Source organism: Heloderma suspectum, chromosome 16 (assembly GCF_057233095.1).
Source record: "Heloderma suspectum isolate Gila_16-S chromosome 16, 16-S_ref, whole genome shotgun sequence".
Classification (NCBI taxonomy): Eukaryota; Metazoa; Chordata; class Lepidosauria; order Squamata; family Helodermatidae; genus Heloderma; species Heloderma suspectum.
Window position 1 is genome coordinate 2,962,475 of NC_139473.1, and position 20,363 is coordinate 2,982,837.

The 20,363-nt window shown below is 49.8% G+C and overlaps 1 protein-coding gene across 3 annotated transcripts in view; it reads right to left on the reverse strand.

Moving 5' to 3' along the window:
• BLMH (bleomycin hydrolase) overlaps nt 1-20,363 on the reverse strand; it is a 30,489-nt gene that overhangs the window by 7,280 nt on the left and 2,846 nt on the right. For 2 of the 3 annotated variants that reach the window (XM_084823167.1, XM_084823166.1), the window contains exons 2-11: nt 19,688-19,885; nt 18,940-19,049; nt 17,601-17,742; nt 14,562-14,650; nt 13,465-13,557; nt 11,770-11,925; nt 9,994-10,152; nt 9,829-9,896; nt 9,099-9,216; nt 7,041-7,110 (exon numbers count right to left, since the gene is read on the reverse strand). In XM_084823167.1, the coding sequence (XP_084679293.1) occupies nt 7,041-7,110; nt 9,099-9,216; nt 9,829-9,896; nt 9,994-10,152; nt 11,770-11,925; nt 13,465-13,557; nt 14,562-14,650; nt 17,601-17,742; nt 18,940-19,049; nt 19,688-19,885 (1,203 nt within the window). Of the gene's footprint in view, nt 1-6,422; nt 6,497-7,040; nt 7,111-9,098; nt 9,217-9,828; nt 9,897-9,993; nt 10,153-11,769; nt 11,926-13,464; nt 13,558-14,561; nt 14,651-17,600; nt 17,743-18,939; nt 19,050-19,687; nt 19,886-20,363 lie in introns of all 3 variants that reach the window. The other variant, XM_084823165.1, reaches the window with a different exon arrangement.

The window sequence follows — 20,363 nt, forward strand, 5'->3', positions numbered from 1 at the left end:
CCTACGCTTGGGCCACGCCAAGCACAGAAGGGCGGCTGTGCTGGATCAGATCAAAGGCCCATCCAGCCAAGCCTCAGGATGCTAGAGCCCTGCAGGGCCCTCCCATGAAGCTGATTGGGGGAGATTCAGGACTGACCAAAGGAACCACACAGCACAGAGTTCAACTGTGGAATTCACTTCAACCAGATGCAGCAAGGGCCGCCAATTTGGATGGCTTTAAAAGGGGATTAGACAAATGCACGGAGAAGAAGGCTATCAATGGCTACTAGTCCTGATGGCTGTATGCTATCCTCCGGTACGTACGTACACCAGTTGCTGGGGAACATGGGAGGGAGGATGCTGTTGCACTCACGTCCTGCTTGTGGGCTACCCATGGGCAGCTGGCTGGTTGGCCCCTGTGTGAACAGAATGCTGGACTAGATGGACCCTTGGTCTGATCCAGCATGACTCTTACATTCTTAAGAGCAACCAGTCAGGCTGCAACCTGATTTCAGGAACCAAAAAAGTCAATTGGTTAATTATATGGGTTTCCCAAATTATCTCTCCATTACATTTGAAGATGGGGAAAAGACACTTATTTCTGGAGCAAGAAGCAGACTTCCTTCGTCCTCGCACGCGCACCACAGCCCACCTCGCCTTCAAGAGGCTTCCCTTCTACGTGTAGGAGAAAGGAGGACACACCCTGTGAAGATGGCCGTTGCACCATCTACAGTGTAGGTTTGGTTTTTGCTGTTTTTAAAAATGTTCTTATGAAGAGTTTTAGAAGCCATCTGCAATTTTTATAACCACTTGTGCTGAAAATATCTTTGCAAGAAAACCTGCCGCCAGATTTATTGAGGCACTCCTTGAGCCAATTAAAGGTTTTTAAAAAAACAACACTGAGTGCAGAGCAAGCAGCCAGCTAGAGAATGGCCACCTCCATATTTGTCTGTCCCCCCAAATCCCCATCACCTGGTATTTGGAGGGTGACCTCCTTCTGAACATGAAGGGCATATCAGTGATCACTGCTAATAAGGCTTTTGGCTAAGCAGTCAAATTGTGCTGTGGAGGGGTAGGCAGACAGGAGGTGAGGGTGGGAGTGGGAAAGAGCCAAGTATCCAAGTCCAACTCCCATCCCAAGGTGGACTCCTGCCAGAACAATTCCCCATTTTCTCTGCCTTTGAAAACAAAAACAAACCCCCACAAAGAACAGGCAACCGCTCACGAGGCGCTGCGTGTTTTAAAAATTTTTTGCGGGGTGGGGTTGGAACAAAACCAAGAGCTTCCAAAAAAACAGCGCGATAACCCCAGGGCTGGTGGAAATTCCTGATGGTTTGAGGAAGCGCATTTCAGATTTTCTGTCACCATTGCCTCTATGACACGAACAACAGACTTTGAGGAATGGGGTGCAGAAAGAGGTGCACTTATGGAAAGAAGTCAAAGCAACTGTCTCCTTGCGAGGCAGGTCAGACATTCTGGGTCTGTCTGGAATCCGTCCTTCCCTCTCAGCACAGCGGCCACGGTGCTAACGGGCAGAGAGCCTGAGAAGCGGAGTGGAAGTAATGCACCATGCCAAAGGGTGAAGTGCTTCCTCTGTAACTCATCACCTTCCAGCTACGCTCCCAAGTCTAATCTGGCCTTTGTTGTTTCAGGCGATCTTCTATCAACCCTCTCTTTGAGGCTGATCCTGGCCATGTTATTTTAATCCCTCCATGCCTCGCCAGGCCTGGGCGCCAAATCTAACATCCTCATTCTTCAGCTCTTCCTTAAACGAGGGTCCTGCCAAGCGCCATTCTGGCTCCATGACGGCGAGCACGACTGCAGCGCCAAAAAGAGGCGAGCCGGGCTCAGGTCCAGTCCAAAGGCCCAGGCTGATGGCAATGACTTTGGGGTGACAGCTAGAGGTTTGCCCCAAAGGAGGCTGGGTCAAAACCGGGGATGCCTGGGTTTGGTTTAATCTGTACTGTCTGTGTTTCACGGATCGTCAGGCGCTTTTCGTTCCGTCGTCCACTTGTTGACGGAACCAGATTCCCCCCTCCTTTGGAAAAGTACGCAAAAACCACAGCTGCAATTTAGGTGACTTTTGTTGGCATGTAACACTGTGCAGAGTTTTGTTTTGCGCACTTCAGAGGAGGTTGAAGAACAATTGGAGATATATACACCTTTTTTTTTAAAAGGGAGTATAAATTAGTGTGTTCTTCAGTAACTCTCAGAAGACTAAATTTGCATACAGCTCTGGAAAGTTAAAAAACCAGCCTGTAAGTCTGCAGAGCCCATGTGATTTGGAAGGTGTCGGTCCGCTGGGGAATCCATGGGTCAAATCCATAGACATCTGGAGTCATCTGAATCCGTTTCGGATTTCTCTGACCTCCCTAGGCACGACCCTTGGAGCCTGCATGGCTTGGCTGCTCAGAGTCTTACACTGTTGAGCCAGGAGACCGAGGGAAACCTCATGGGAGATTTGCTAGGTGGGGCTTGGAGTGCACTGCTGGCCTTTAGCCCCCACCCCCCAGCTGCAATACAGAGATAGGATTCCTGCTTCAGGCCCACCTCACAGGTTTGTTTGTGAAACAAACTGAAACAAAAGGCATAAAAACAGTCCAAATTCTCTGCTCCTTGTCTAAAATGGATACGGGTTTAATGAACACTAGAACCCATGCATTGTTGATGCAGAAGGACACTTCTCAAACCGCCCTGGCCAGCCTCCACACAGTGAGTAAGGGCTTTGGGGGACCTGGGGAAGTTGCCATCTGCAGTTTCCCCTGCCTCCTGCCTGGACTGGAGACCTACCTTGCAGGACAAGCTATTGCCTGTAAAGCATTTTGCCTGCTTTGTGAAGGGGAGTGGTAAATAATGGTCATCAGGAAGGAGCCAGGTGGAACTGGGGAGGGGTTTCAGCTTGGCCTGTGGTGCCTGATGGCCCCCCACCCATTCAGGGACAGAGTTACAGCACCTTCAGACCCCATTCATGACTAATAGGCTCAGCCTTCAGGCAAGAGTGAGGCTTAATGCAGAAGAGCAAGGCGCTAAGAAGCTCAAGGAATCAACTTACGCCTGGCCACCAAGCCAGCCAGCTGGACAAGGTAAACTCTGAGGAATGCCTGTAATCTGGGGAGCTTTTGCCTGGTTATTTTTAAACCCTGAAAGCCCAAAGTGGTTCACACACTTGTCTTTTGTGGTCAACAGCAGGGGTGGGGTTTTGCAGTGAGGATTTATTTGCAGGGGGGGGGTTAAACTGCTGCAACAACTCTGGATTTTAGTACGCTTATAAAAGTATCTGGGTAAACGAAGAGCTAAAAATAGCGGAGTGCTGACCTTGAGATATCTCTTCCGGGGGGGAGGGGGGAGAAAGGGAAGAGGCCCACCTGTCTGTATCCAACTCATTCATGCTGTCTTGTGTACTCTCTGTTGCTGTTCTAAGAAACCACTTGCTACAACAGAAGCCTGTCTCGGAGATATTGTGCAGGGGTGTCTGTGTATTTATCAGCCTTCCCCAGCCTGATGTCCTCCAGAGGGGCTGGACTACAACTCCCAGCATCCCTCAGCCAACAGGGAGATTTTGAGAGAGAGAGAGAGAGAGAGAGAGAGACAGACAGACAGACACAGACAGACGGACAGATGGACGGACAGATGGACAGACGGACATTATATCCACGTCCGTGCTCTATCTTGAATATTGGGAAACCCTTTGGCATAGAGGAGAGTTCCAAAATGATCTCAGATAGGAGGAAATGCCAGTGTTAGGCAGAACGTGAAGCCTGAAATGGGGTGTGTGAGAACTCTACCCTTAACGCACTGAGGATGGGTGCCTGGAAGTGGCGGGGAGGAGAGGCCTGTCTCCAGAACTTGCAAGGTGCAAGCTAAGTTTATTAGTCGCATCGTGACAGAAGCCATTCCAGCAGGCCATACAAGGGGAGGTGAGAGCGGAATGCAGGGTCCTCCCAGCAGCCCTGCTGAAAAACTACTTCTTTCCTCTTCCCTCCTAATCCCTTTTCCCCCTCACATGTCATGTCTGTAAGCCTTGCGAAACAGGGACTGACTGGTTCCATGTAAGCGACTCCAGGAAACTTTTTGGCTGAAAAGCAGGACTGAAATACTTCTTAGGGGGCAATCCTATTAGATCCGCCCTTGATATTTATTTATTTACAGCAATTTTACTCCACTCTTCAGCCAAAGAAGGCTCCCAGAGTGGCTTACAAAGGCTAATATTAAGACATTCCCTACCCTCAAGCTTACAATCTAAAGGAGACGATGCAAAAGGAAAAGGGATTGGGATGGAGGAGGGGAAAGGAAGCAAATACATGGCTAGCCAATGCATTGGGCCAGGTTGGTTTCCCCCTTGTCATGTTGTTCCTCTGGGCGGCCCTCGGTTCTCTGGCTGATGGATGAGGCCAGAGGCTGCAGACCCGGGGAACGGCCAGTTGGAGCTGTGTGTTCTTTCTAGCGGAGGGGGGTGGGGTGGGGGGTGGAGCGAGCTCCCTGCAGCACCTCCCTCTCTGGTCGATGTATAGGACCAAGTTGGTCTCTGAACCCAGAGGCTTACAAATACCCAAAGTGGAGTGGGAGGTGTGGAGGTGTCAGGGAGGGGGAGGGACGGAGGGGGGAAGGCTGAGGAGAGTGTGGATCCCTGCTTCCCCACTCCCCCCTCTTTCCTGCCCACTGGCTCACCCCGTTTCCCTCTTCTCTGAGCTTGTGTCTGCGAGCTCGTGGAGGCAGCTGGCATGGTACTCTCTGAGCTGGCTGAGAGGGGGTGGGGAGCTTGGGCCCCTGGATCCGAGGGCATAGTGCTGTCTCCGGCCTTGGATCCAGGAATCTGAAAAATCCTGTAGCCACCGAGACGCTATCTAGGGGCCATAGGATTGTTCTCTAAAATAAATAAAGTTGCTGCTTATATCCCACTTTTCCTACTGGTTCAAAGTACTTCATGTATGCCTTATACCAGGCCAGGGTCCACCTAGCTCAGGACTGGGGTGTTTTTATACAGAGGGCTCCTAGAGCTAACGATCAAAAGGCCCCGTGCAGCCATTCTGTCTTTAATTCCTGGCAGGATATTTCAGTCAACCTGACAACAGCGCCTAAGACAGGCCAGCCTGTATCACAGGTGAGGGACCGGGGGTGCAGAGAACAGAGGGCCCACCCGGAGGACTCACCGCTGGGCTGAACAGAACAGAGAACTTACGTGGGGACTTCCTGGCTCAGCACTGGTGTTCTAGGTTTGTAAAATGGGTGTGATGGGAAGCGGGGAGGAGACCACACATAAAACCGGACTGCTTTGCTCTTCAGAATGACCTTAGGCACTTAATGAGGATTCAAGAGTCTTGCCTGTCCATGCCTCCCACAAACACAAGGGGGGCAGGGGCACAGAGGGGAAAGCGGAAAGGAAAAAAATTAATCATTCCAGTTTTGATTCTCAAGTTAGCAGCAACTAGATATAGGCCCCGGTTAGCTCCCCCCCCGCCCGCCATTTCTGGAAGGTACCAATAGCAAACATTTCCCATCCAAGGAGTGTTTAAGAAAAGTTAATGAGCTTCTGAGATTGCATCAGGATCTCAAGGAACGCAGCCAAATCAGAACATATGTGCAATGCGCTTTCTCCCTCTCTGCAATAAACCCCATCCAGGAATGCTGTAATCTCTGCCTTATGACCCTAGAGTAATTAAAGGGAGGAGGGGAACTCAACACAAACACACATGCACACCCCAGCTTGGTGTCAATGACCGGTCCTGGCTGAGAGCGCGCGCACACACGCACAGAGATCAAGCAGCCTTCTTGCACAAACCCAGGGGGTTCTGTTTTAGGTGCCTGGTAGGGAAGGAACCCTGAAATGGGAAAAGCAGAAGTGGTGGAGGGCAACAGGAAAGAACAACCCACACTGTACTGAGCGGAAGGCACAGTCCTTTACCACAGAGGAAGACCAGGCAAGCTGTGTGCGCACCATGCGCCAAAATGGTCCAAATTCTGGGCCTAGAATTCTGCATTCTCTTTCTCAATGCACATGTTATTTAACTCACAAAGGTTGCAGGCCAGACTGAGCAATGGGAGGGGGAGGGGGAGGCCAGACCCTCAGAAGAGCTACTGGCTGTCTACGGAGGAATAGGAGCTCCCTTGTGGGCTTATCTGCAATAGCCCCACACTTCTGAATACATGGGTACTGCACGCACATTGCAAGGCTGGCTTAATTTAAGCAGGAGTACCTCTGAGCATGAGTCAAGTACTTTTTGGTCAACACTGCACAGCCGCTACCGACCCACACACATCTGGGATTAAGTGCGCACGTGGGAGGTGGCTTCTGCTACATTTCATGTAGTGTGTTTGCGTGTTCTTGGCTTGTAGAACACACTGTGGTCAGGGGACTGCATAGGTTGTACGGAGGTGGGGAAGGAGGAAAGCTTGTGAAGGACAGCACTGTTTGGGGTAAGTGGGCTTGATGATCCAGAGAATACCTTGACGATGCCTGGTGCATCATTCCGTCTATGAAGCTGGGCCTGGACAACACCCCCAGACACTGCTCTAACCACTTTGAAAAAAACACAGAATACAAACCAGTAAAATAAATATCTCTCACCAAGGCAGACAGCCCCAATGAACCACCCCAGCCACAGGTGGGGAATTCGGGGCAACCATTTCAGCGGTCCCAATTCGGGAGGAAGGGGAAAAGGCTCACCAATTCAGCGAAGGGGCTTCTTACCATTTTCTATCCCCTGAAAAATCCCCTTTTCTCTTTAAAATTATGGCATAAAACTACCATTTTTGGAGGCAAGGCAGGAGCACTGGAACTCCATGCAAACATCCACCCCAGGGAAGGAAGTGTGGTAGCAGCCAAAGCCAGAGCTCTCCAGCTGGTGGCTTTGAAAAGTATTTTAAAAAGGGGGAAACTTTTTTTTAAAAAAAAGTAGTTCCGCCCATCTCCGCTTTATGTTGCCCCTCCACTTTCGTTTCACTCTGGGGTCCTCCCCAAAATGCCACCGAGATTGGGGCAAACCCCTGAAGTGAAATGAAAGCCCATCTCCGCTCTCTCAGCCCTGTTGGCACTCCACCTTTCAGCAACCAGGATGCGTTACCTTTATTCCCGCGGTCTTCGCCCCACGAGTTCTCCACGCGCCATTTTTCATAGCCACCCTCTTGCCCGTCCTGGAAAGGGAATGCACAGGTCACAAAGAGGAGATCCTGCAGAAAGCTGCGGTCAGGACTTCTGAGGGAGGCTTAACGCTCGGCTGGCGGATTTGCAAAAGGGAAGACATTATCCCAGACACAGACGACACCTGCCCTTTTGTCTCACAAAGCACCCGTGTGCTCCCTCGCGTCTTTATGCCCACAGGCACTGCAAAGCTGGCATCAGAGGACGCAAGTGTCCCCATGGAATGGGTAATCCCTCAACTGTCACCACCAGCAGGCTGTACAGAAGGAGGTAAGAAGGGGGAAGCGGAGCCATTCCACCAGCCCTGCTGAAAGACTTAATTTAGACTGCTTAAAAATAGGGAAGATCACTGCTGTAGACAATGCTGAACTAGACAGCCCAGTGGTCTAACTCTGTATAAGCCAGCTTCCTAGAGTCCTAATACAAAACAAGGCCTGATCACAGCGACCCAAGCTGGCCTGAGGGGTCACAATTAGGGATGTCAGAGAAATCCATTTGGGGGGTGGAGTTCAAACAGTTTTCCTAGGCTCAGCTTCCTGGACTCAGTTTTGGTTCCCACTGCAGCGCTCAAATTGCTCTGCAGAGAGTTGGGCCAGTTTGCAGATTTTCTGGGAATTTTGCGCATTTTTGGATGGTCCTGCAATCTGTGCAAATTACAGCCAAGTATGTGCAGATTACAGCCAAATTTGCATAAATTTGGCCATAATTTGTGCAAATTTGGCAGTAATTTGTGCAAATTGTTCAGACATGTGCTCAAATTAGTGAACCTTGCCAAAAAATGCACAAAAAAGTTCCCGAAGTTCAGGGAGCAGCCTGCAGCTTGGCTCACAAAGCGAGTTGTCCACTCCATGGAACTCTGTCGAGCGAAAAAAGAACTGGATTTCCCAGCGACTGTCATCCCTAGTCACAATATAGGAAAAGATGGCACCTGAAATATGTGTTTGATAGACACAGTCCTGGTTCAGCCCGGCTGTCACTCCATTTGGTTTAAAACCCACAAAACAAAGTTTTAGTGCCTCTGTGCAAAGTTTAACACTTTGCACAAAGGCATTAAAAATCCAGCGGCCAAAGGCCTGGAGGCATTTCCTGGCCTCTTGGAGCTTGCATGCACACTTTTAGCTAACGACGCGCTTGGGTCCAACCCAGGCAGCTGGGGTGGGCAGCAGGCCGGGATCTCTGACGGCCTGTCTGGAATTACTTTACAAGGTCTTAAACAGGATCAAACAACATTTAGCTTAGTTTGAGAATGTATGCAAGGATTAAATGTTCCCTTTGGGGAAAAGAAAATTGAAATTGCAACTGTAGTCCAAGTCTGTTTGCAAGACAGGTATTTAAAAAACCACCACCACCGCAATGTCATACTGCCTTGAGTCTAAAGAAGCTTTCAGTGGAAGTTGTAAATCTGTTGACTGCTTCTGAAAAAGGCCCAGAGGCACGGCAGGTTTTAAGAGTGCCTCTTTCCTCCATTTAATTATCTGGATGTCGGTGGATGAAGAGGCTTCAGGTGTTTGGACAATCTACCGCTAGCACACGCAAGGGGATCCTTGGGATGATTTCACAAATGGCTCTTGTTCCTATGTATGGTCGGACAAATTGCCATAAATCAGGAGCGGACAAATGCTAAGTGTGGTTATGCTGGTAGACCCCTGGGTGATTTGTAGTAGATCCACATGGATTTCTGACTCCTAATTATTTAACAATAGCAGCAAACAGATGAATTACACTGGTGAAATGGAGAAAGCTTGAGGCAACCAGGAGTGGATTTCTGCGTGGAAGGACTGTGAGCAACATTCAGTACTAGTACTCAAAACCAATTCCTGGGCTCAGGATTATTCTTTAATTCTAAGTGTGTGTCTTTTGCACCTGGCTCCGGTTGGGGATCTCGAGGTTCTAGCTAAAAACAAAGTAGTTCCTGAAGGCATGACGTTTGCCCACCCCCATCATATAGGGGACAGGCAAAGAATTTCTCCCAGAAACTCACCTTCTCGCTAAAAGCCGTAATGACCATGGCGTGGGTCATCAGGGAGTCCCCGAACATGAGCCGCTCGTCCTTGTTCAAGTTCTTGAGCGATACCCCAAACACCAGCTTGTGATTGAATCTACAAACAGCCCCCACAAAAGACGTTAGGAACTGAGTGTTAAGGGGCTACTGTGTTCACGAGTAACCTCAAGCTATCAGGCAAATGTTTGTTACATTGTACATCAAGGGTGTTAAAAGATCAGGCCCCTGGGCCAAATTTGGCCCACCTGAGGTCCAATCCAGTCCTATGGGGCTCCCCACAGGGACTCACCCCTTTCTCACCCTTTTTCTCCCAACCCCTGATCATTCGGTAGTTTCCTGGTTTGGGGGCCGTTTTTTCCCTGTTCCAAAAGGTTGAAACACCTCCCCTAAAGCCAAATTACGGAGAGCTTTAAGCTACAACATGCTGGCATTTTTGGCACTGCCCCTTCTGCCATCAGCTCCGCCCACCACTGGAATGGGGCCCCTCGAGAACATCTCCAAAACTCAATTCAGCCCTCGGGCTGAAAGCGGTCCAGCACCCCTGGTTATACATGAACAGCATGTATTCAAGGTTCTGCGGGAGTAAATACAGGGGTGATGTTGAGATCTGCAGCACCACCTGGCTCTGAGGCTTGGAGAGGAACCAACAGATGTCCCCCAGGGGCAGTATGCAGGATCATGGCCTCTTTGCCTCCCCTCCAGCACTTACATATTCACGTCGTTGATGCCCAGCTTGCTGTTGAAGTGTTTCCCGACGTCACAGCCGAACCACACTGCCTACGAGGAGAAAAAGAGTGGGCAGCAATCAGGACTGGCCGTTAGAGTGGAGAGAACACGGGCGACGAGAGAGAGCCAAGAGGGCAAGAGGCCAGACCTCTCCGTCTCGGATGGAAGACGCGGCCAGTTTCTTCAGGAGCTCGATGGGCTGGTTGTTGTAAAGCGTCTTCCGCCCGCCAACCATGTTGCTCAGGTACTCCACCGTGTACAGCCGGTTGTAGTGGTTCTGGGGCCGAGGGTCATTCACCAGGCAAACCTGCAAGAAAAGCCATTGGGAATCAACCAAAAGGACAGGCGAATTCAGGATTCATGGCCCAAAACACCCTGATGGAACTGTCCAACGGCCTCTGCCAGTGGCTAGGAAAATGCCACCAGGAAGCTTGGAAGCTCCCTAGAGAGGCATAGATAGAGTCAGGCAACTCCCAGCTTGCCCCCAATGTCTCAAAATTGGGGGCAATGCCTCTGTCCGAGGGGGTGCCTTTTACCTAAGGGACAGCAACCTCCAGCCCACAGAGGATTGAGCACTCTCCCTGGCCCCTGGCCTGGAGGGAGGGATTCCCATGTTATCTCCAATCTCTGATTGGAGATAACAAAGAGAGTTTCCTTCAGGCCATTCATATTCCCAAGAGGAGCTCCATGGAACTCTCTGCATGGAGAGAGAAAAAAGTGGGGTGGGCTGGTGCACGAAGATGTCACACAAGGGGAGGGGCTTCGGAATGGGGCCCCACCCCCTTGAGGGAATCTCGCCCGATAGTAATCTGGCCTCAAACAAAAGGAGGTTTCCTGCCCCTGCGTTTAGCATTAGACCAGTCATTAGACCATGCTGGCCGGAGGATGCTGGGAGTTGTAGTCCAACACATCTGGAAGGTGCCAGGTTGGGCAAGGCTGCATTATACATATCCTCTAGAAGTTCGTTCAACCCTTCTTTTAAAGCCATCTATGTGAATGTCTTGTAGCAATGAGTTCCGCATGTTAATTCTGTGCAAGGACAGACAGCATTTAGAATCTACTTTCTTGGGGCTCTACAGACATTGCTCATAACTGGCACTGCTGGTTTCCCTCAACCACACGCTATACACAACGCTGCCATGGGAAAAGGCTTCCCTGTGTAAAGTTCTCCTGTGTAACACAGAGGAATATTTCCCCAGTGCTGCGATATCACCGCATCGTCCCAACGTGGTGGAGCCGAGGTAGGGAAATGCTCAACACCCTGCAGGCACAAGACAGGGTAAGCAATCAGGCACCAGGGACTGGGTGGGTGGTGGAAATGACCGGGATGCCGTTTTCAGCCGGAGCTCTGTGTTATGCATGATGCATCCTTTCACCTTCGGAATCCAGTATGTGCCAGGCCTCTCAAGTAAGCAGACACGAGGCCAGACCCGCTTGACCGATTCCTTGTTTTGGTGGTTTTGAGCGAGAGTCACGATTTTATCACAGTTTTATCATGAAATGGTTGCCCCCGTAGGGGTCGTGTGCACGCATGTGAGTGCTAGTTTGACAGACCTGCCATATGCCATTTGGAAGGAACGTAGGATTTTTGTTGTACAACCTCTGATGGGCAGAAAGTAGATCTCCAGATGTTTTAGACTTCCAGCTCCCAGCATTTCTAACTGTTGGCCTTGCTGGGAAGGGCTTCTGGGAGTTGAACTCCCAAACATTTGAAGAGCGACCTTCTGCCCAGCCCTTCCTAGGAGACAAATTCTACAAGGACAGACTGAAGCAAATGGATTGCTTTAGCCCAGAGAGAAGAAGGTTACCAGGGTGGGGAGGAAGGAGGGAAGAGAGCTTGCCTGTTTCCAGAGACTTAGAGAGGATCCCAGGAAGAGTGCTAATGACTGTTGTGAGGCAGTCTCAGTTTACAGTGCCACCTAACCTTGCTTTCCATGTTGAAGAGGGGCTTGACGTGTTCCTTGTAAAACTCCAGTGGCGAGATCGGTCCAACCTTGTGGTAGTTCTTCTCCTTATCGTAGAACTCCCAGCAGAAAGTGTCCGGGGGGCTCCCCAAGCAGATGGTGACAATTCGGAACACCTGGCGCAGGACAACACAACAGTGGAAGAAGGATCCAATCTCACCCCCCGCCCCACACTCCTTTCGGAGGAAGCCGGTTCTGATGACTCCTGGCAGTACCCCACCAACCTTAATTTACTTCATTGTCATGTTTATACGTTGCTATTCTGCCAAAGCTCTCCAGCTGGCTTATAGTTGAAAATAATGGCTTACAAGCCAACTGATGGCATGAAAGGAAAACGGAACAGGGAGGGCAAAGGAAAAGTCAATCCAGCTACCGGCTTTTTCATGTAGTTACCAAATTCCAAACTGTTGGAATTCCAGCCTGTTCCAAACTGGTGTCCTCCAGATGTGTTAGACTACAACATCTAGCAAGGGCCATGCTAGCTGGGGATGGTGGGAGTTGTAGTCTATCACACCTAGAGGGCACCAGGTCAGGGAAGGCTGTAATAACGTAACAGAATGGCCAAGAGGAATGGCCAAAAAATGGAGACGAAGAACTTGTATTGTCCTTTGCTGCCCTCTAGTGCAGAAATTCTGCACCAATGTTTGGTCCGCACAGGTTCCCGAAAACACAATGAGAGCCAGCGTCACTTCTGTAGGAAGCTACAGCCTGAAACGCTTCCTTTGCTCTTGCTGGCTCCTTGCTTAGCAGCATTCAGTACAACCCCCTCCCCCCATACAACTGGGGCTATGGGCACACAGGCTGAAAAATATAGTTTTTAGTGATGCCCATTTCCCCTCCAAATTGTGAGAGCCACAACCGATGAAATACATTTGCAATGGAACTCTGCAGAGGCAAGTTAGGACATTTTTCTCACTGTTTATTGCCCATCTAAAACCTAATTAAAAAGGAGCCAAATCCACTTCCCCACAGCGGGGACTTTTATTATCAGGGTGCCGCTACCGAAAAGGCCCTGCCTTGAGGACCCACCTCTCTAGATGGTAGGATATATGGGGTGGTTGTATTTTAATGGTTAATTGTTGTCGCTGTTTTAAATTTTGTATGTTTCAATTCTATTGTAAGTGGTCTTGAGTCTTTTTGTTGCCTTTGAGAAAAGAGTCTAAGAAATTTTTAATAAAAACAATAAAAAACGGGGCCTCCAATTATCATAAATTACAGGCGGGTTCATACAGTTGGACGTAGTCCCTTCAGAGCAGAGTTTCTTATTCTGAGCTGTGCTCAGCGATACTTTTGACAGCAGAAAAGTAAAACTGGGAAGAGGATATTTGAATCTTGCCCCCCAGAGTAAACAAGCGGTTGGCCTGCTAAGCTTGGTCACACATGCACTTAGGCCAAGGTGGAATTCCAGTTCCAAAAGGGAGCAGCCACCCTCAAGCCGGGAACGCAGGACACAGCCAGAAGCACACCACATAATGTCCTTTTCCCCCAATGACTTTGAAAAGCATTTGCCACAAATAGCCCCACACAGCATCGAAAGCGGGGAACAATCAAGGGACGTGTGTAAAGAACTGGAGCACCAGTCCAAAGGAGCAGGGAGATGGGGGGGATCCGTTGCATTCATCCACCAGCTCTGCATCCAACAAAGGCAGACTCACCTCCTCTATCATGGTGTCCACCGCCTCACAGAGCTCATCTTTGTTGCATCCGGACTCTGCCATGTTTCTTAGTCGGAGGCAATACTCCCGCATCTGTTTGAAAAAGGCAAAGTCATTTTAAAGAGTCCTGGAATGAGTCGACGCCAATCCCTGCTGCAGGTTATCAAGATACTCAAGTTCACCGTGCATAATTTCAGCTTAAGAAAGGGTCCCTGCTTTTTTTGCACCTTCCCTCCCCTTTGTCCTTGTGTGTCATGTCTTTTAGATTACAAGCCTGCAGGCAGGGCCTGTCTTGTTTTATTGATTGTTATGTAAGATGCTCTGGGAGCCTTTTCAGCTGAAGAACAGGGTAAAAATGCTATTAATAATAATGATAATTATAACAACAACACTTTCATATATTTATTTAATATGACATTTTATTTATTACGTTTCTATACCACCCATTAGCCGAAGCTCTCTGGGCAGGTCACAAATAACCTGCAGTATAGAAATGTAATAAATAAATTAAATAAAAACATGGTCGTCCTTTTCGCCATTTGATTCTCACAAGAATCCTATGAGGTAGGTTAGGTGAGAGTCAGCGACTCATCCAGTGAGCTTCGTGGCAGAGCAGGAACTAGAACCCGCGTCTCCTGAGCCCCAGTGCTCTAACCACTACACCACACTGGCTCTCTCTTTTGAACAGGTTAGAAAGATCTTGTGCAGCCCATAGTTTTCGATCTTTGGAGGCAGCTTCTGATCGGGCAATGTGTGGAAAAGCAGGCTCTCAGGACTCCTGAGGCACAGGATGGTGTTTCTCTCAAGGACACGCCAGCTACGCGTTTTTGTGGGGTGTTGGGTGTGTTCCAAGAGTCAGCGTCAAATCGTAGGGGCTTCACCAGGCTATACTTACCTTGGAATAAGTCCCATTGATCACACTACATAGGCATTTGTGGGCAAGCAGATGACCAAAACGTTGTACTAACTTCCATGGATGTATTTGCGAGTCTGAGCTTAAGCGAAGCTGGTAAACTGGTAAGTAGGTCAAATACACATTTACGAGATTCTAGTCAGCAAAGCCTGCAGATTTGTGTCTCCGTCTCCACCTCAGTTACCTTGTGGTTCAGAATGTCATTCATATGTCTGGAGGCTTCGGTAGTGTGTGACTCAGGAAACAGCTTCTTGGGCACAACGCCATATTTTTCTGAAAGGAAAGAAGCGTTGATGACTGACCGGGATCGGCAGCCAAAGGAAAGATCATTCCGCCCTCTGCATGTTCTGAGCTGAAACACCCACATGTTGTGCAAGATAAGCCTCGAGTTCCTTGGTATGGTGAAATGGTTTCTGTGCTACTTTGGCCCATCTCTCGCTCTGTCTTCATCCTGTGCACAGGAGAGCCGCAGCTCAGCGGTGCAGCCCCTGCTTTACAGGCAGAAGGCCCCAGGTCCAAACCCTGCCATCTCTAGTTGAAACTAGGGCCAGGCTGCAGGGAGCAGGGACCTCTGGAGAGCCACTGCCGATCAGAGTAGACCAGGAGCAGACACCCAGAGGGCCAGGGGCCAAATGTGGCCCTCCAGGGTTTCCCAGAAGGCCACACCCCTTCCTGTGGCCACACCCCCTTTCCCTTGACTGCCAATCATTTGGTGGTTTCCCAGCCTTTGCATGCCCCCCCACAAAAAAGGTTGAAAAGGTAGAGGCATTCAGAGCACTGTCTGGTCCAGTTTCATTGGATGAGTGGTCCTGCTCCTACTTGGATGGCCAACTCTAGAAGGTGGTGTTGGGGGATTACTGCTCTGTGCCATGGCAATTGTGCCATGGGGTTCCACAGGGCTCTGTTTTATCCCCCATGCTGTTTTAACATCTAGATGAAACCACTGGGGGAGGTTATCCGGAGGTGAGGGCTGAGGTGCCATCAATATGCAGATGACACCCAGCTCTACCTCTCTTTCTCATCAAACCCAGGTGAGGCAGTAGCTGTTCTGAATCAGTGCCTGGGCACAGTAATGGACTGGATGAGGGCCAGTAAACTGAAATTCAATCCAGACAAGACAGAGGTAATGTTAGTGGGGGGTTCGCCTGCCCAGCTAGGTGATATTCAACCTGTTCTGGAGGGGGTTGTACTCCCTCTAAAGGATCACGTTTGTAGTTCAGGGGAGCTCTTGGATCCAGAACTGTCACTTGAGGCACAGGTGAACTCAGTGGCATGGAGCACTTTTTATCAGCTTAGGCTGGTATACCAGCTACACCTTTATCTGGACAGAGATAGCCTAGCTACAGTTATCCATGCTCTGATAACTTCTCGTCTGGATTACTGCAATGTGTTATACATGGGGCTGCCTTTGAAAACGATCCGGAAACTTCAGCTGGTCCAAAATAGGATAGCAAGACTTAACAGGGACTGGCCTGCGAGCTCATATTACACCAGTACTTTTTCAGCTGCACTGGCTGCCAGTCCATTTCCGGGCCCGATTCAAAGTGCTAGTATTAACATTCAAAGCCCTTAACAGCTTGGGGCCAGGTTATCTGAAGGATCGCTTCCTCCCATGTGTGCCTGCCCTGACCTTAAGATCATCCTCAGCGGCCCTTCTCCGTGAGCCCCTGCCAAAGGAAGTGAGGCGGGTGGCTACTGGAAGGAGGGCTTTTTCTGCTGTGGCACCCCGGCTCTGGAATGAGCTCCCTAGTGAGGTTCGCCTGGCACCTACACTGTATTCTTTCTGGCACCAGGTGAAGACCTTTTTATTTTCACAGGCGCTTTAGCATGTTAGCTTTCTAGACTTTTAGCTTTGCTGTTTTAAATCTGTATTTTAAATCCCTGCACTGCTGCTAGGTTTTATTCTGGTTGTATTGCTATACTGTGGTTTTAATGTTCTATATGTTTTATATTGTTTTATTGTCTGCTGTTTGGTTTTAATTTTTGTGAACTGCCCAGAGAGCTTCGGCTATTGGGCGGTATAGAAATGAAACAAACAAACAAACAAAATGCGTCTCTTAAGGCTTAATTACTGCCAATAAGAGCTTCAGGCTAAAATATGCTGGTGCTTTTTATAATTTTGGCCCCGCCCACCGGGGGAATGGGGCCCCTCGAGAGCTTCTCTGCAGTGGAACTCGTCCCTCAGGCTGAAAGAGGTTCCGAGCCCCTGGAGTGGAGAATATTGGCCTAAGAGGACAACAGCCTGACATCATATAAAGCAGATCCATGAGCTCAATTCATACATTTTTGAAAACAAGACATTGCCAGGCTGAAGATCCTGTGGTGATCGCAGCCAAAAAGGACTCTAGCTCTCCAAGAGATTTCTGAGCAGGAGACTTTGGCAATGGAGATGTCAACAGGATTAACAGCTGGCACCCTGAGGCAGCTTAGATCTGTTTTCCATGGCCGTGTCAGCCAGGAGGTTTTGCCATCCCTGCAATGCCTTTGCGACACCTTTAACTCAACCGCTGGTGCGTCAGCCGTCCCAAATCAATTGCACCAGCGAACAGTGGGTGGACCCACTGCTGACAGGGCTCTTTGCTGGAAGGAAAGGTGGCTGGGTTTGTTGAAGCCATGGCTCAGCCAGACAAGCGGGGCTTCCCCCAAAAGGGATCCCAGGGTGTAGCATCAGAAAGCAAGAGGGCTTCAGGAAGGGAAGCAGATTTCAGGAAGGGCTGTGGCTCAGTGGGAGAGCCCCTGCTTGGCATGCAAAAGGTCCCGGGTTCAACCCCCAGCCTCTCAGGAAGGCCTGGGAAAGACCAGGCAGGCCTGGTCTGAATCCCTGGACAGCCTCTGCCACCACTGATCAAAGCAGACTGGCCCTTTGCAAACATTTTGGAAGTCAAGTCCCAGCATCCCTGTCTATTGGCTATGCTGGCTGGGGCTGATGGGAGTTGTTGTCCAAAAGATATGGAGATGGTATAGATAATACCAAGCAAGATGGAATGACATCTGATACCCCAGCTCAGTGTTCCTGTCGTCACTTAAGCCTTAAGATGGTGGATCCTCTTTAAGCCCGCTTCCCCTTAAATGCACAGTAAAGCAGCCTCCTCCAATCCAGGGCCCTCCAGATGGGTTGGGCTACAACTCCCAGCATTCCCCAGCCAGTTGCAGTCCAACCCATCTGGAGGGCCCCAGGTTGGAGGAGGGTATGCTAAAGTTTCTCGGCCTCCGCTTTCATTACCAATGAGGTTGACAAGCATGTCCCACTGTCCCCCGTCATTGCAGGGGTTGGCGAGCAGGAACTGCACCAGCCTCCCTTCCACGGGCTCCTTCTTCTGGGCCGTTTCCACATACGCGTGCAGGAAGTAGTAGCAGCGCTCGACCTGGGCATGAGCAGGTGAAAACGGAGTTAGAAGCCAGGCCCCCACACCTGTGCACTCATCTCTAGGGCCCTCTATTGCTAAAAACAGCAACCGGAGCCCATCCTTGGAGACTGCCAGCAGCTGTTTGAACAGGACTGCGCTGAGGGAGATACGAGGGGGAAGCGGGGCCATTCCACCAGCCCTACTCGCGGGCTCTCTCATTCTGCCCACTTCACTTTTTTCTTGTGCATTGTGTCTGTTTATGTTGGAAGCATAAGGAGAAGGGGAGGATTTGCACTAATGTGCATTAGCACAAGTGTGCAGTAGCGCAAGTAGAACTAAATCCTGGTATAAAAATTCTGATTCCATGAATGAACAGACAACAGAATGAAAGATGCCTCACAATCGGTGAAACACAGTCGTAAGAACATAAGAAGAGCCATGCTGGATCAGAGCAAGGGTCCATCTAGTCCAGCATTCTGTTCACATAGTGGCCAACCAGCTGTCGACCAGGAACCCACAAGCAGGGCACGAGCGCAACAGCATCCTTCCACCCATGTTCCCTAGCAACTCGTGTACATAGGCTCACTGCCTCTGCTACTGGAGGTAGCACATAGCCATCAAGACTAGTAGGCATTGAACGGAATGGATTTAACAAAATCCATACATCCCTAGTCTTTGGACAGCTTGTCCAAAGGTGGCATGCTGCGTCTCCCCAGCACAAGCCTAAATTGTACTGCTGCTTAGGGCGCACTCCTAAGGCTGCTAGACAGTGGCTAGACGGCCATAGCATAGGTAGGTTCCTGGAGAACCGACCCTCACCCCCTCCCACATCGCCTCGTGGGCAGCGCGGATCAGCCCCACGCTCTGTGCTTGTAAGAGCAGTGTGGAGCGGCAAAAAAGGGATGTTCCTGGGGGCGGGCCATGGCAGGGAGGTGGGAAATGCCAGTACGACACATCCTATCTGCTGTCCGGCTGCTACGTCGGCTGTCTAGCTGTGACAGCAGGGCGGGTGGAGCAAGGAGGAGATCCACTCCTCACCACTCCTCCCGCCCTGCACTGGGTAGACGGCTGCCCCCAGGGTCAGAGGCGACCATCGATCCATATAGGAATGCTCCCTCCAAGATGGAAGACAGCCGGGCTACTAGTTTCTCTGTAAACAAAAGCACCCAGAGGCGGAAGGAAGGGGTTTTTCTCCCAACGGCTTCTCTTGTGTACCTTGTCCCAGAAGAAGAGGTATGACTGGCTGAACTCAAACTCCTCGATGTTGAACTTCTTCATGAACGGAAGGCGCATCATGTTCAGGCAGGAAAAGATCCAGCAGCGCCCTAAGGGGTCAGAGCAGCATGGAGGAGATGGGCATTGCAAAGGACTTAAACATAAAGGGCTGCATATTGTTGCCAGAATAATATTAAAGGCAAGGAAAAGGGAAGGAACACCAAAGTTCTTCTTGTTCCCTTGGCACTCTCCCTGGTCAAATGACCTACTGCAGCTTTGCAAACAAGTCCAGAAAGGCGAATTGTCAACCCCCACATATACTTATGCTGGTCATTTCTGGCATATTGACAACCTGGAAGAGAATTCCCTCGCCCCCAAACTCTATTCCAGTTGACAAATGTCTTTCCCTGTCCTAGCCACCTCAAGGAGATTCTCAGTCACCAGAGGCGACCAGCTTTTTACAAGCCTGATACTAAAACAGGTTTTAAGGTTTTCCTGGTATGCTCGCTTCCTCCCAGGCGACTTTCGCTATGTATGCAAATATCCTCAGAGAGGGCTAGAAACAAAAGTTAGGAAGGACAGAGATCGTTCATGGGTGATGGCTTGTGGAAATACGTTCTGCCTTGCAACTGCTGTGACCAAGCGCCACACAGGAAGATTGCTTGCGCTGCCGTGGCTAAAAATTGTCTTGGGGCACTCCCAGGGAAGTGTACAGAGCAAGCCTGCTGCTGAGAGAAATTTCCATTACCTGAGTTCTTCTGATTGGTGATGGGTTTGCCTTCGAGAGGGACTGCATGTTGAAACACCTGGAGCGTATCCTGCACCATGCCCCGCTCGAGGCACACTTCCAGTGGGTCTGCACCGATGGTGACATTCTGGGCCAAATGGTACCGGGGCTCAGCTTTCAGGATTTTGGCGAAAGCAGCCGTTTTTTTCAGACTTAACCCTAGAAAACAAAAGAAAAAAATGAAGTCATTCAGGGACATTTCCGGAAGTCAGCGCTGGAGTGAAAAACTGGGGCATGCATGGCAAGGCTGTACCCACGAAAGATGCTGGAAGCAATACCAGCTAATCCTAGATATCTTGTGCCTACCAGCTGCTGCTCAAGGTGAGGGAAATGCCCTCTGTGTCTTCTCAGAGGCACTGTTATTACTCAACCTGTACAAGTTTTTTCCCCTTCATTTCATCATGCATTTAATAATGTATGAGGTTAGTCTACTAACCTGGCTATACTCAATTTTTAATTTGGCTGCTGTTTTTAAATTGTCTACTTTTATTGATGTTTTATGATCCTTTGTATTTATCCCTTTGATGAGTATTTTTTAAACAGAAAAGCTGTGTAAATCAGGAGTGGCCAGAAGGTAGATTATCAGATGTTTTGGATTTCAGCTCCCAGAAGCCAGTGCCAGCATGGCCAACCGTCA